The 13342-nt window shown below is 48.4% G+C and overlaps 1 protein-coding gene across 2 annotated transcripts in view; it reads right to left on the reverse strand.

Moving 5' to 3' along the window:
* The window catches only part of LOC146177471 (uncharacterized), a 70835-nt gene that overhangs the window by 20677 nt on the left and 36816 nt on the right, over window positions 1–13342 (reverse strand). For both annotated transcript variants that reach the window (XM_084580460.1, XM_084580459.1), the window contains 2 exons: window positions 12548–12628; window positions 6525–6587 (listed from right to left, as the gene is read on the reverse strand). In XM_084580460.1, coding sequence (XP_084436586.1) covers window positions 6525–6587; window positions 12548–12628 — 144 coding nt within the window. The remainder of the gene's footprint in view (window positions 1–6524; window positions 6588–12547; window positions 12629–13342) is intronic.

Below are 13342 nucleotides of genomic sequence, written 5' to 3' on the forward strand. Positions count from 1 at the left end.
GCGCGGGAGTCCAAGGGCTCTTTTAATACTTGTGCGGATGAGGCTCTCTAAATTCTGTCGTTCTGCTACCTTAAGGGCTAAGTATGGCGTAGAATAGCTGATTCGAATAATGATAAATGCCTGGATTATGCACAGAAGATTCTTTTCCTTTAGTCCTCTGCCTTTACTCGAAACTCGGCGGATGAGGCTAACTGTTTGAGATGCATGCCGCTCAATCCTCTTAATAGTTTCTCCGTTGTAGCCATTATCTTGGAGAAGGTGCAGAATTTCAAGGGAGCTCATCATCCTTTTCGATAGATTGAGGCAAAGACTTCGAGCAAGACATGTATATACAATTACAAACAACTCCTTAATTTTTCACACATATTTCTTCAAGAAACAATCCACTAACAGTTCTTAACTGTGATGAAGGAAAGCTTTGTGGTCGTTCGAAGCCTTTCCCCCTCCCTCCAAAGCAATGTTTTCTCTCTTTTTTCACTGCCAGCTTTCTCCTTTTCTGTACAGTTTGGTTAAGGTGTCCGCGCAGAAATGTGACATACACAGCGCCTTTTCTTTGATGGCAGCCAATTTTAAATGCCGCTGATGCCTGCTGTACTGCGTCTATATTTATATGCTCTGTGGCGCAGCGCTCGAGGAAGCGCCCAAATGAAAGGAGCCGCACGGGCACCCGGATCAAACGCTCGGCGGGGTCACCTTCATGTATGCGTGATGTGATAACCACATTATTCTTCCACCAGATAAGGAGGCCCCCTGGTTCCCAGGCAAGCAGGCCTAAAGGACGGGAGTCGCTACCTCCGCGATCAGAAGCAGGCAAAGAGGTATTGGTTCTTCACGGCTTCTTCCACCAGGCGGATGGCTTGTTGCTTTGGAGCAGGGACCTCGCTCCGCAGCAGGGTTTCCCAGGCTTCTCAACAACTTATATTTGCTTCAGCCCCTGTGGAGCTAGCACATTTCCAGAATATGTGGTCGAGGGTCCCGCTCTCCCTACAGTCCTTGCATTTATCGGTTTCTCTATCATTCATCTGGGCTGGGTTTGCGAAGATCCCAGCTTGCAGGCGCCGCCATGCGACTGCCTTGCTATCGGTTAGGTTTTTATCCGGTGGTGGCACCAGTCTTCTACTTAACTCCTGGTGACGCCATCACAAGTCATGACGGCATGACAGGATGCGACGTTATTACCACTTCCGGTTATTCGACATGACCGAATGTGACGTTGTGATGACACCACATGCGGTCAGAACGTCACAGCCGATGACGTCACCAGGTAACGAAGCCGACGAGACGCCAACGGCGACGATGATGCGAAATGCTGGAACGGTTGCCAAAGAGCTGCGCTCTAAAGGTTATCTGTAATCGTACATAGACGTACATATTTTCCTCGAATTCTTTTAGTCGTGACTGTAGGAAGAAGGAAAAGAAAATGCACGGGCCTGCTACTGGCTCTGTAGCTGAGCCTCCTGATTGACTGATTGATTGACTGATTTATAGGAAAGGAAAGGCACGGTAACTGTCTCACTTCTTTTCTGTGGACACCTCAACCACGCCGTAAGGGAAGGGAGGAAGGTGGAATGAAAATGGAAAGAGAGAAAGAGGAGCCATAGTGGAGGGCTAAGGCTTAATTTCGACCACCTGGGGATCTTTAACGTGCGCTGACATCGAGCTGAGCCTCCTCCGCTGCCTGATTTATTAGCTGATTTATTTATAGGAAGGGAAAGGCGAGGTAACTGTCTCACTTGTTTTCTGTGGACACCGCAACCGCGCCATTAGGGAAGGGAGGAAGGTGGGAGTGAAAGAGGAAAGAGAGAAAGAGGAGCCATAGTGGAGGGCTACGGAGTAATTTCGACCACCTGGGGATCTTTACCGTGCGCTGACATCGCACAGTCCACGCACGCCTCTTCGTTTCGCCTCCATCGAAACATAGCCGCCGAGGTCGGGTTCGAACCCGGGTGCTCTTGCACAGTAGTCGGGCGTCTTACCACTGCACCACCCCGGCGGGGCCGTCCGCTGCCTCGTGCAGACAGAAGAGAAAATAGAGAAAAAAAGGAAGAGGGAGAGAAAGGCGCGCGCCGTGGTGGCGGTGAAAAACTTTTTTTAGTGGAGCCGTGAAATACTCGTTACAAGGGCTAGGCCGGCTCCTGATCACGGGTGGTGGCCAGCAGGAAGTGCCTGACGGCGACCGCTTCAGCCCAGTCGACCAGTGTCCTTTGTGGAGCCGGTTCTGAGCTGGAGACAGCGATCTCCCAAGCCTCGTTGTCCGTAAGGCGCCATTCGGCCGGTGGTTGAAACTCCGGGCATCCGTCTTTATACCAACACTGCTGTGCCCGGCAGCACTAAAACATTTTAATCCCTCCTTCACGGGCAGTTATCCGCACTGTGCGGAGAAGTCTTCGGACATCTACCACATGGTGTGGGCTTGCCCATCCAACCCAGCTATTCCTCCTCACCCCAACCCCACTCGGGAGGACTGGGAGGCGACCCTGCTCGGCTGCTATGACCTGCAGGCCCAAAAGGCCTTGGTCGAGCGCGCCCGGGCAGCGGCCGACGCCACTGGGGTCCCGTACTAGGGACCCCACCCAGTATCTGTAAGGGCTGGATGTTCATAGATCAATCCACCCCTTTTTGACCAATAAACGTTTGTCACCACCACCACCACCGGGCACCTGAACATAATATGTTCGAATGTAGCTCTCGGGGCCTCGCAGAGGGAACATTCGGACTGATGAGTAGAGGGGGAGAAGAGTGCCAGCAGTGCTGGGGAGGGAAAGGTGCGGGCTTGAAGGTGTCTCCATGTTATTGGTTGTGGTTTAGTTAAGGAGGGGTGTGGGGGAGTGTAGTGAAGTCTTTCAGACCGGCAGTGTAGTGTAATGTCGTTGTTGGTGATCAGCCGATCTCTGGCACTGCCTAGGTCCTCGGTATCTTTTGCTCGGTCGACGTATGCTCGAGCAGCAGAACTGGCCGCTTCGTTACCGGGGTTGCCCGAATGGGCTGGTACCCAGACAAGGTCTATGGGTCGGGTTGTTTGAACGTTGGTAGTTAAGATTTTGTGAGAGGCAGCATGTAGCTGGCCTCGGGCGAAATTTTGTATGGCAGTTTTAGAATCGCTGAGGATAAGGGTGGCAGTGGAAGACTATAGCGGTGGCTATAGCGGATTCTTCCGCTTCTACCGACGTTCGGGTAATGATAGAGACTGATGTGATGTGTTCGAAGCAGCTGGACACCGCGCATATCGCATAAGCTGAGCGGTGTGGATATTCCGCGGCGTCCACGTAGACCGTGTCGGGTTCGTTCGCATGTGCTCTGTGTAGGGCACGTGCTCTCGCTTTTCGTCTGGCCTGGTTATGAAGGGGATGCATGTTTTTCGGAAGTGGGTGGACAGTGAGGTGATCGCGGACTGTCTTTGGAACTGCGTAAGTTTCTACTGGAGGGGGACCTAACGGTCTAAGTTGAACAACAGCCGTAGTCCACCACCGGAGCGGTAGCGGGTGCAATGACGGCCTACAACAGATAAAACTTCGGTGGCAGGCAAGCCCCCGCCGTAAGCGGCGGTGACCTACCTGTCCCAGCCAATTCTTTTAGAAGGTCTCACAGATGTCTCTTAAGAGGATTGATTTAGAAAAACTTATTGATTTATAGGAAGGGAAAGGCGCGGTAGCTGCCTCACTTGTTTTTTTTGTGGACACCTCAACCGCGCCGTAAGGAAGGAAGGAAGGTGGGAGTGAAAGTGGAAAGAGAGAAAGAGAAGCCGTAGTGGAGGGCTGCGGAGTAATTTCGACCACCGGGGGATCTTTACCGTGCGCTGACATCGCACAGCACACGGGCGCCTCTTCGTTTCGCCTCCATCAAAACGCAGCCGCCGAGGTCGGGTTCGAACCCGGGTGCTCCGGCACAGTAGTCGGGCGTCTTGCCACTGCACCACCCCGGCGGGGCCTCTTAAGATTTATTTAAAGTGATTTATTTATAGGAAGGGAAAGGGGCCTCTTAAGAGGAAAGTCTCACAGATGTTTCTTAAAAGGAGAAGGCGGAAGCCTATACCCTTCCTCTCTTATTATTTGCCTCATATCGTTTGCCTTCTATCGGCATTCGTTGCAGTGCTACATATAAATATAATTGGTTTACATGTAGGAAAGGAAAGGCTCAGTATCTGTCCCACTTTCTCCAGCAGGACAGCAATCATCGCTCCTGTCGCGTGGTGTTCCTTGGCATGAGTTCAAGCGCGGGATTGCAAAAGGCAGGAACGCTAGACAAGAACACATCTCGCGTGGGGAAGGGTGGCTGTTCCTGGCACTATGGGGCTGGGACTGGTATTTCAACGTCGCTTGCGGCGGGGGCTAGCCCGCCACCAAATATTTATATGTTGTAGGCCGTCATTGCACCCGCCACCGCTTATGTGGTGGACGGTGGCTGTTGTGGCGCACGTCTTTCTCTCCATCTTCTTTTTCTTGCCTTTCTACTTTTTCTCTTCTGTCCACACGAGGCAGCGGAGGTGGCTCAGCTTCTTCGCCGGGGAGGTGCAGTGGTAAGACGCCCGACTACTGTGCCGGAGTACCCGGGTTCGAACCCGACCTAGGCGTCTGCGTTTCGATGGAGGCGAAACGAAGAGGCGTCCGTGTGCTGTGCAATGTCAGCGCACGTTAAAGATCCCCAGGTGGTCGAAATTACTCCACAGCCCTCCACTACGGCTCTTCTTTTTCTCTTTCCACTTTCACTCCCACCTTCCTCCTTTCCCTTACGGCGCAGTTGAGCTGTCCACAGAAAACAAGCGAGAGAGTTACCGCACCTTTCCCTTCCTATAAAGCAATCAGGTGGCTCAGCTACAGAGCCAGTAGCAGGCCCATGCATTTTTTTCCTTCTTCCTTACAACCACAACATCAACAAGAACACATCTCGCGGAATATCGCAGAATGTGACAGATCTCGCGCACAGGATTTCGTCCCATTAGCCTAGAAATGCTTTCGCCTTAAAAATAGAGAAAATACATTTGAGCAATGAGTGCGCAACCGTCGCGTACACTTCCTCCAGTATGCCGGGCGCCCACTCCTCCCTTCACACCACCTGGTCATCAGACAGGCGAGGGAAAAGTATGTAAAATAGCTTGCTTAGAGGACGAGAAGGACCACGATAAAACCATGACGTAGGTTCTGCATCGCCCTTGTTATTACATGATCCTCCCCGTCCGACGTTCAAAAATTGAGCCCCTTGGGATTGAGGGATGCACGCAAAAAGGGGACAGCGGAAATACATGGTCCATAACGGAGGAGGAGAGCAAGATGAGCGAACAATCACGCATACTTCGAGAATGTGAGAATCGGTAAGTCACAGATTTCAGGAATAAAGGTGTTGCAGACTGTTACCCAGGCACCCAGGTGCCAACTCGGCAGTTGTGAGGATGCGGCATGCGTGTCAAATCTGGTGGTGGTAGTAGCAACATTTTATTGCCATTTGGAACACATATTGGGGCGAAGCCCCCTGCATGGCAGTTGGGTGCTCCCTTACTAAATGGGAGACACCCTTATAAGGCAAAAGAAAGTCCTTGAAGAGCAATCGTCTTCATAGCACTGTTATTTATTTATTCATGGCGCTGAATTTGCCACAGGGCATAAAAGGTGGTATTAGAGTCATAGAAATGTCATGTCGCTGGAAATGTCAAATCTGGAGCTTTTTGATCCTTAATCACTCATGGAACCCTAAACCCCGGCTCACACTAGCGGGAAACTTCCCGCAGCGGCGCAACGTTCATGGCGCCGCTGCGTCGCAGCTCCTCGGAAGGACGCTCACACTACGCCCGTTTTCCCTCTGCGTTTGTCGTGGAATGTAGAGGAGACGAAGGCGAGCGGAGCGAGAAAGAGTAGTCACGTGACAAGAGCGAAGGGAAAGCACGCGCTTTCTCGTGCACAAGTGAGCGGGCTACTCAAGCGTCACCAATGATGCTCCCGTCGCCCGCGCAGTCGCCGCCGGGAGTCATTGAACTTGGACTGACGTCATGGTGTGCGCTTCGCTCCGATTGGCTACTCCGTTCTGCGGGACGGGAAAAATAGCTCCCGACCCTATCGCTCCGCGGAACGTCACACAAGTCAGCCTGCGGGAAAAAAAAACGGTTTCTGCGGGAAGCGGCGGGCGGAGAACGTCCAGCGTTGCGCGTTTTCCCGCTAGTCTGAGCCTGCCTGTACTGGGAGCAAGGCACCGGCGCGGCAAGTGTGATAAAGCCACCTTCTTACCTGGTTGAAGGAATGATATGGGCTCAATTTAGGGCAGGCTGAAAATACAGATGTATAGAAACATGCCTCGCAAATTCTTTGCTTTCAGCACATTGTAAAACTAATATGTGTAATGCTACGTTATGATTTCGAACTACCTAGTTAAATCGTCGGCTAGTTTGCCAACGCTGTTTCAAAACACCTTTTTGTTGTCAGACATCATCGTGTGTACGACGCGAAAACAGCGCGCTCTCTGAGAACGGTTGCTGCGAGGGAAAGATTTTGCACGCTTAATTATTCAACGAAAAAAGACATTGTGGAGATCCTCACTTAGCAGAGGCGCTTCGAAGAATCCAGATGCCTAGGCACAGAAGCGGCAACATCTCGTAGTACCTGTAAAGTAACGCCGCCCGAGGTGAATTAAAATTGCACGCTAAAAGAAAAGAACAACAATAAACAAATCGTGGTCTGATCCATGAGTTAAACGACTTGTATTCAGAGTGCAAGAATTACACAAAACAAAGCACCTTTTCCGTACATTTCAAACATTTCATACGCGAGATAGACAAAGGAAACAGCCTATTAGCGGATACTCACAGCAGGTTTGTTCTTCCATACGTGGATTTCAATATTCGACGTAGCAAGTGAAATGTTGCCAAGATTATGCATAGTCCAGTTGCTCTATAGGCATTTCACAGACGGCAGTGTCGCAATGTACCACTATCTGATTAGAGCAAGGCATGCGACTGCCTTCGTTCCGCTCTGGACCTCCGGTAGTGACAATCGTGTATTCCTACTAAATATTCAAGGAAATTCCGACAGAGGTGCCGGCAGCAAGCTGTTATAAATGTGTGGCAAAGAAAGTCATTATGAGTGAAAAATGCCTCTAGTCATAGGTACCGAATAGTATACAAACATCTGTTATAGATATATAGGTAGTGCATATTTTTATATCTGTGCGGACAATATCTATGCATTATTGTTAAGTTGCCTCTCATCAAAAAATCACTGAAACCTAAGACTTCTCGAAGCATAAATATTTTGATGTACCGTCTTTTGCCAAAAGTAACCGAGCATCCCAGCCGGCCGGCGGAGCAAGCACAGTGCCGAGCTGCGGCGTGGCGGCCGCCGTCGGTGGCCGCTGCTCGCCGGCTGCGAGTGTAAGCCTGCTGACGTAAGGCTGCTCCCTCGCTATCTTTTTTGGGGGGATAAAATGTAGGCGGGTACTATGTGCGGCGCCCAATTTTGTTCCTTTATAACGCTGTGCTAGTCATGGAGGGCGCTGTGCACAGCAAAACACACTCAACGCTGATTTTAGGCTGGCATCGTGAATCTGTGCTCTTCGTTAGAAGGCCTTGCATGTTGAGTCCCAAAACATAGCTCACGTAGATGAAGTAATTCGAAAAGTGTTTTTTTTGTTTGTTTGTTTCGTTTGGAATGTTAGCACAGGGAGACAGGACACAATAGAAACCTGGGTTTTGTGTTTCTCGCGATTCCTACTCTGCGATGGGGACACTTCGCTGAGCTAGAGAGAAATAAAAATGAGGCGATATTTTTCGCTGTTTCTAGTGCACCTATTCGTGTCCATGTAATGAGGCGAATTCTCTACTTTCGCATTAGCCGCCGCTTGTTAACGCACAGAGATGCTTAATGGTTTTTGCGATCGCAACGCCAAACTGAATGCCGAAAATCTGAGCCCAGATAGCAACTGCTTCAAAAAAAATATTTGGCAATACTGAATGAGGGATGTAAACGTCCCCTAGCGTATGATGCCCCAAGAAAGCCTTGCTATTGCGAAGGATGCCCATGAAGACGTTTTGCTCCCACTTCATTGAAATTCCCTCCGAATTAAGCTTCCTTTTTGCTGCCAGGGAGTTCAGTAAAGACGGGACTCTCAGGTTTGCAAGCTTCATCTTGTGCTGCACGTGAAGGTTTTATTCCAGTAACTTATTTATCGAGTCACCGATGCACCACTCTGCCAGCGGGCACTAAACTACCAATCAAATCACTAGGTAATAGGCAGTAACACAAAATTAATTTGCAGTGCAAATCAAATGCTGCGCTTCCGGATTCCTTTTCACTGCCAGAACATGTTGCTGTTAGGTTGGTCTCATGGAGTTCCCTCGTAAAAGAAACAAACAAAAAAGAAACGGCCGCACTTATTGAGAAAATGGGTGACATATGTTTAAGGTGTGAGAATTAAATATTTATGCAGTTCACTAAATAAACGAAGAGATTAGCAGCAGGCTAACGCACGAGCGTAATTACCAAAGCGGAAAACACTACGCGCGTTTTGTACGTTTCCAAATAGCAGTAAAGGGGTATTCAGCAAGAGGGGCACATGTCACAGCTGGGTCTTTATTTTTCTTAACTTAGCGTCACAACAAATTCGGTGGAGGTCACAATAGGCCTCTAGGAACCGCAGGAAAAGCGCATCGAGTTTTCGAAATCAATTCCTCGCCATACTCTCCAGACAATCCAAACAAGTAGAAAAGCGTGTAGTTGTTCATTCGTTGCAACTACGAGAGCACTGTACCGATATTAAACGCGAAGGCAATCTAACGAAGAGCGAGCTTCACAGCGCCAGAAAAAGGAGCATTGAGCGAGTGATGCCATGCGGAGTGCCCTTTCTCTTTAGCGCAGCGTTCTGAAGGCGCCAAATCAGGCACCGCACATGATACTCGCTTACTTTTTATTATCCCAAGAAGGAGAGCGAGGGAGCATATTTACGTCAGTTAGCTTACACTCGCCGCCGGATTGCAGCGGCCAGCGACGGCGATGGCAGCGCCGCTGCTGGGCCCTTGCCTGCTCCGCCAGCCGGCTGGGCTGGTCGGTTACTTTTGGCAAAGACGGTACGTCAAGCAAACGTGCGGGCTCTGATATAACATGTTTTTACGTATATATATCATTCTGTTAGGCATTGCGCTTCAAAGGTGAGCGAGATTCGGATACTCGACGTGGTATAATTTAAGACACCCAAACCTGGGGCTTAACATATACTGAGCGTTACAAAACCCACGTTCAGAATGCCACCCACAGTTGCTGTCTTCATGAGCCTCCCCTCGAACACAAAGGGGGGATGCAGGCATACGCATGTGATTTTAGAATACCCGTGCTCCTCAAACGCCACTTCCACCACTTAGTCACCCCATTGCGGCTCCAGAACAATATTCGGCAAAAAACCACGATCATCACAATGTTCATAATGTGATTTCAGGGTAGCCGCAACTAACTGGTACTACAGGAATTGATGTCACGTACAGCCAACAGACCCATTTCACTCGCGTTATAGAGCAACATTTCCACAGTTTGTGGGAAGGTTGGTATAGGCAAGGGGCATTCGCTAGGAGCCGCCGCGATCACCTAGCAAGCCAGCGCCACCCTACGAGCAGCGGTGAGAGCAGCAGCATATCTCGGGTTCAACAGCAGTAGGAGGCTGGGTAGCGTAGCGAGAAACCGAAGGCATCGCAAAAGACAGCATGCGAACAAATGGCTATTCTGGCCGCGATTTACGAATTAGATTTTTTAATTATCAGTTCTGTTATTTTGCAGAGTCAATTTAAAAGTTGGAGGGGGGGGGGGGGGGGGGGGGGTTGCTTTTTTTAAGCAGGACGCGTGTATAAAGTGAAAGAGGGGATGTCCGGCTTCTCTGGAAACACAGCAAATTGCACGGCTACGACGATTAACGCGCAGCCGCACTTCCACTTAAAAGCGCTTTATATAATGGGTTCAAGCTCTGGCTGTTCTCGCATGGCTAGTATGGCCAGCGCCGTAAAGCACGCATCACTTAAATTATCGTATGGCGACACGACATAATTTCGGTGCCTCAGTGGTGCGGTGCCCGAACTTCCTATGCACGGTCGTGTCGTGTGTCAGCATTTATAACAGTGGTTTTGGCTAAAACTTGTCTATGAATGACACCTAAACTGTGTGTCTGTACAGTGGGAAGCTCTGGGACGGTCTCAGAACACGGAATCATGCTGCGCCGCGACCTGGCCGCAAAAGACACACGCGATGCTATAGTTCTTGACATATTTATATATCGAGAATTCTAGGCCTTTGTGACGATATCATAATACTCCCGACGTCCTTAGGCTGAGTGAGGACATCAACAGCAACAAAAATGGTATGACTTTAATGCATAGTTAAACTGGTCAAGTTGCACAGCCGAAACCTTTTCGGCACAGCTGGAAGTTGACCCGTAGAAACCTTCATGCAACCGGTGAGTCGGTTGCATTCTGCACATGAAATATTCGGCCAAAAAAAAAAAAACGGCAATAGCTACTGGAATTGGTACATGATTCTCACGAGAAATTCCTGGGTTCACATCCGCCCATTTACGACGGCTTTTTTTACCCTGTGCTCGGCAGAGGCTTCACCCAAGATTTGTGGTTGAATCTGACTGTGTTAAGCCTAGTTTAGTGCACTAAATATATGTGAACATGCTGCACCTGTTGTGCTACTCAATCAAGGCAAGAAATTTCGATCACGAATCAGTCGAGGCTGATGTATTTAGCAGGTATGGAAAATACTCATTGGCGGAATTGTTGGGCATATAACGAGAATAGCATGCAAATGGCAATTCATATCTCGCTCAGGTGAAATAATATATTCCAAGTTGGTGCACAGCTCATTCCAGCTGAAATAAGGCTGCAATAAGTTCCATTCACACATTTCCACCATTGAATATAGTTTCACCTTGGAGGCGACGGGTGATAATACTTTCGGACGGCCTAAGCACGAAATAAGCACGCGTATTCATTTACTATTTCTTTTTTTTTTTCGCAATTTCACGGCATGGTCCAAAAGTTTGCCACCTGTTAATTCAGGCCACGTACAACAGGCTCAGTAGCATGCTTCAGGTAAAGTCTGTTTCTGCAGCAAGCAGTCCTTCCCGCGTGCCGCTGTTTTCCGAAATCAGCATATATTTGCTATCGAATGGCAACGAACTGCGGCTGGCACAAAACGTATTTGTGATGGTAGACGTGGAGCGAGGCAAAAATTCTGAACGAATGTTTTTTTTTCTTTTAAAAGTTTTTATAATATCGTGATCGCCTATTGCATCTTGCCCGAGTGTTGATTTTTCACATGGGATAAGCCTCTTCATTTGCCTTCGCAACGAAAATAAAATGCTTGCTCCCTATTCTCGACTGAGTTTTGGGGAGAAAATTTAGATCAATGCTGCACACTCTGCGTTCATTGTCTTAACCTCCCGGTAAGAGATAAACGCTGTATCCCAGCAACCCGACATAACGTTTGGAGCGAGACAATTGCAAACAAATGGCTAGTGTAAGCAATAAAACAGGATTCACGGAAAAATATATATGTTTATGCCTGCAAAATCGACAACGCAACGATTCATGTTTAAAATCAGCTGTCTTTGCTAATGAAAATGCCCCAGCATCCTCGCCGCTGTGGGAATGCTGCGAGCGTATCCTGCAGCAAGTGCGCTCCTCGCCGCGAGCGGCTCTCGTCGGCGCCAGAGTTTAGTTCACCGGTTGTCTATACGCATGTGTGCTCGTGCTTTGCGTGCCCCAGTCGGTAGCGTGTCTGGCTCACCACTAAAAGGTGTCAAATCACTTGAGACATGCGTACACCTCTCATTCGAATTGTTTATCATGTTTCAATTACTTTCATTCCGCGTGTCACTTCACGTCTAGCATGACTGTTGCGGGGTTATTAACATCCCTGCAACAGGACATGCGGCAGTGACGTCATGACCCTTTCATCCAATCAAAATTATTGGCTGGCTGGCAATGGCGGCGCCACTGGCTGTTCTGCGAGACGCAGGACCGTTAATACTGCAGCACTAAAAATATTCCCTATAAGAACAGCTTGATGCGTAGGTTGATTACCAATAAATAGCAGCCACTCCTCATAATCCCTGTTAATCTGGTAAAGCCGATCTTGGATGAATGGAAGTCATGACAATGCCAATAACGCTTCATTGAGGTCACCTTATGTTGGTTTTAGAATGAATACACGAATCCTACACCTAACGTAATATTGTTGAAACAAGAAAGTGAATGGGTTGGGCGGTGGTCATACTAAATTGCTTTTTTAGTATAGCGCAGAAAAAAAATACCTCCAAAACTAATAAAAAATCAACTCTCAGTAATTTACAAGTATATTTCTATTCACCAGAAAGGGAATTTAGTTGAAGAAGTGAAAGCACATTTGGTTGCATTGTTACATTAATACAGGAATCAAATATGAACTGCTCTATGTTAAAAACCACTGTCCGCCAGCGCAGCAGTGAGATATTTCGAGCCTTGTGTTTGGCGCATGATGGTCTTCGCCTCTTACGTGCTTTTTAAACGGAAGCTAGCTCACCGTCAATCCGCTCGACTCACCGTTCGATGGAGGCGTTTCGATAAGTATCCGTCAGCGCAGCCTGGCACAGCTTGGATGCTTTTGAGTCCTCCGTGGCGTCACTGAAAAGTCGGGAAACGCTTGCTTCAGTGAATAATTACTCCCTTATGAATAATTACTAACTTATTACTTGATTGATAAAAGGTTAAGGTCTTATGGAACGCTGAAGGCCAGCCACGCTTTCGCACTCACCTTACTGAGAGCAGGCTAATTGTTTGAGGCAAAAAATTGTGGGTCATGCTAGACTAAGGTGCCTCCAACATTTAGAGTGGTCTTTGTTTTGTACCTTCTCAAACATCTCGAAAGTGAGCTAATAAATCATTCCTAGCAGGTAAATTTCCTTCAATAAGCGCAAAGACCGAAAATGCCAGTAACGTAGGCTTCTCATAAGTTTCATAAAGATTAGATCATGAGCATTGATGTGGTTCAAGCTTATCTGCTTATTTCCCCTTCCGTAAGGTCCTAAAGACGTCGTGCGACTACATTATTTTAGTTTGTAGTTTATAGCTTTCATTTTTGAAGCGAGAACTTCACTACGCAGTGTATCAGATATGGTAAACTTGACATGCTGCTTCAGCTTACAAGAGCAGAGGTCACAGTGCGGCTATATAGTTGAACCACGACACGACCTATAGTGTACCACCACTTGACCTTTGGCATTTGATGGCAGATATAGCATCACGTGTTTCCTCTTGTAGTTGATGTCATGGACTCCACACTGCAGTATCGGCAAACGCTTTCGCTTAGCCTAACTAGGTTTAGCAGAGTTAAACCTG

The sequence above is a fragment of the Amblyomma maculatum genome, chromosome 10, assembly GCF_055883805.1.
Source record: "Amblyomma maculatum isolate TAMU_Amacu chromosome 10, ASM5588380v1, whole genome shotgun sequence".
NCBI lineage: Eukaryota > Metazoa > Arthropoda > Arachnida > Ixodida > Ixodidae > Amblyomma > Amblyomma maculatum.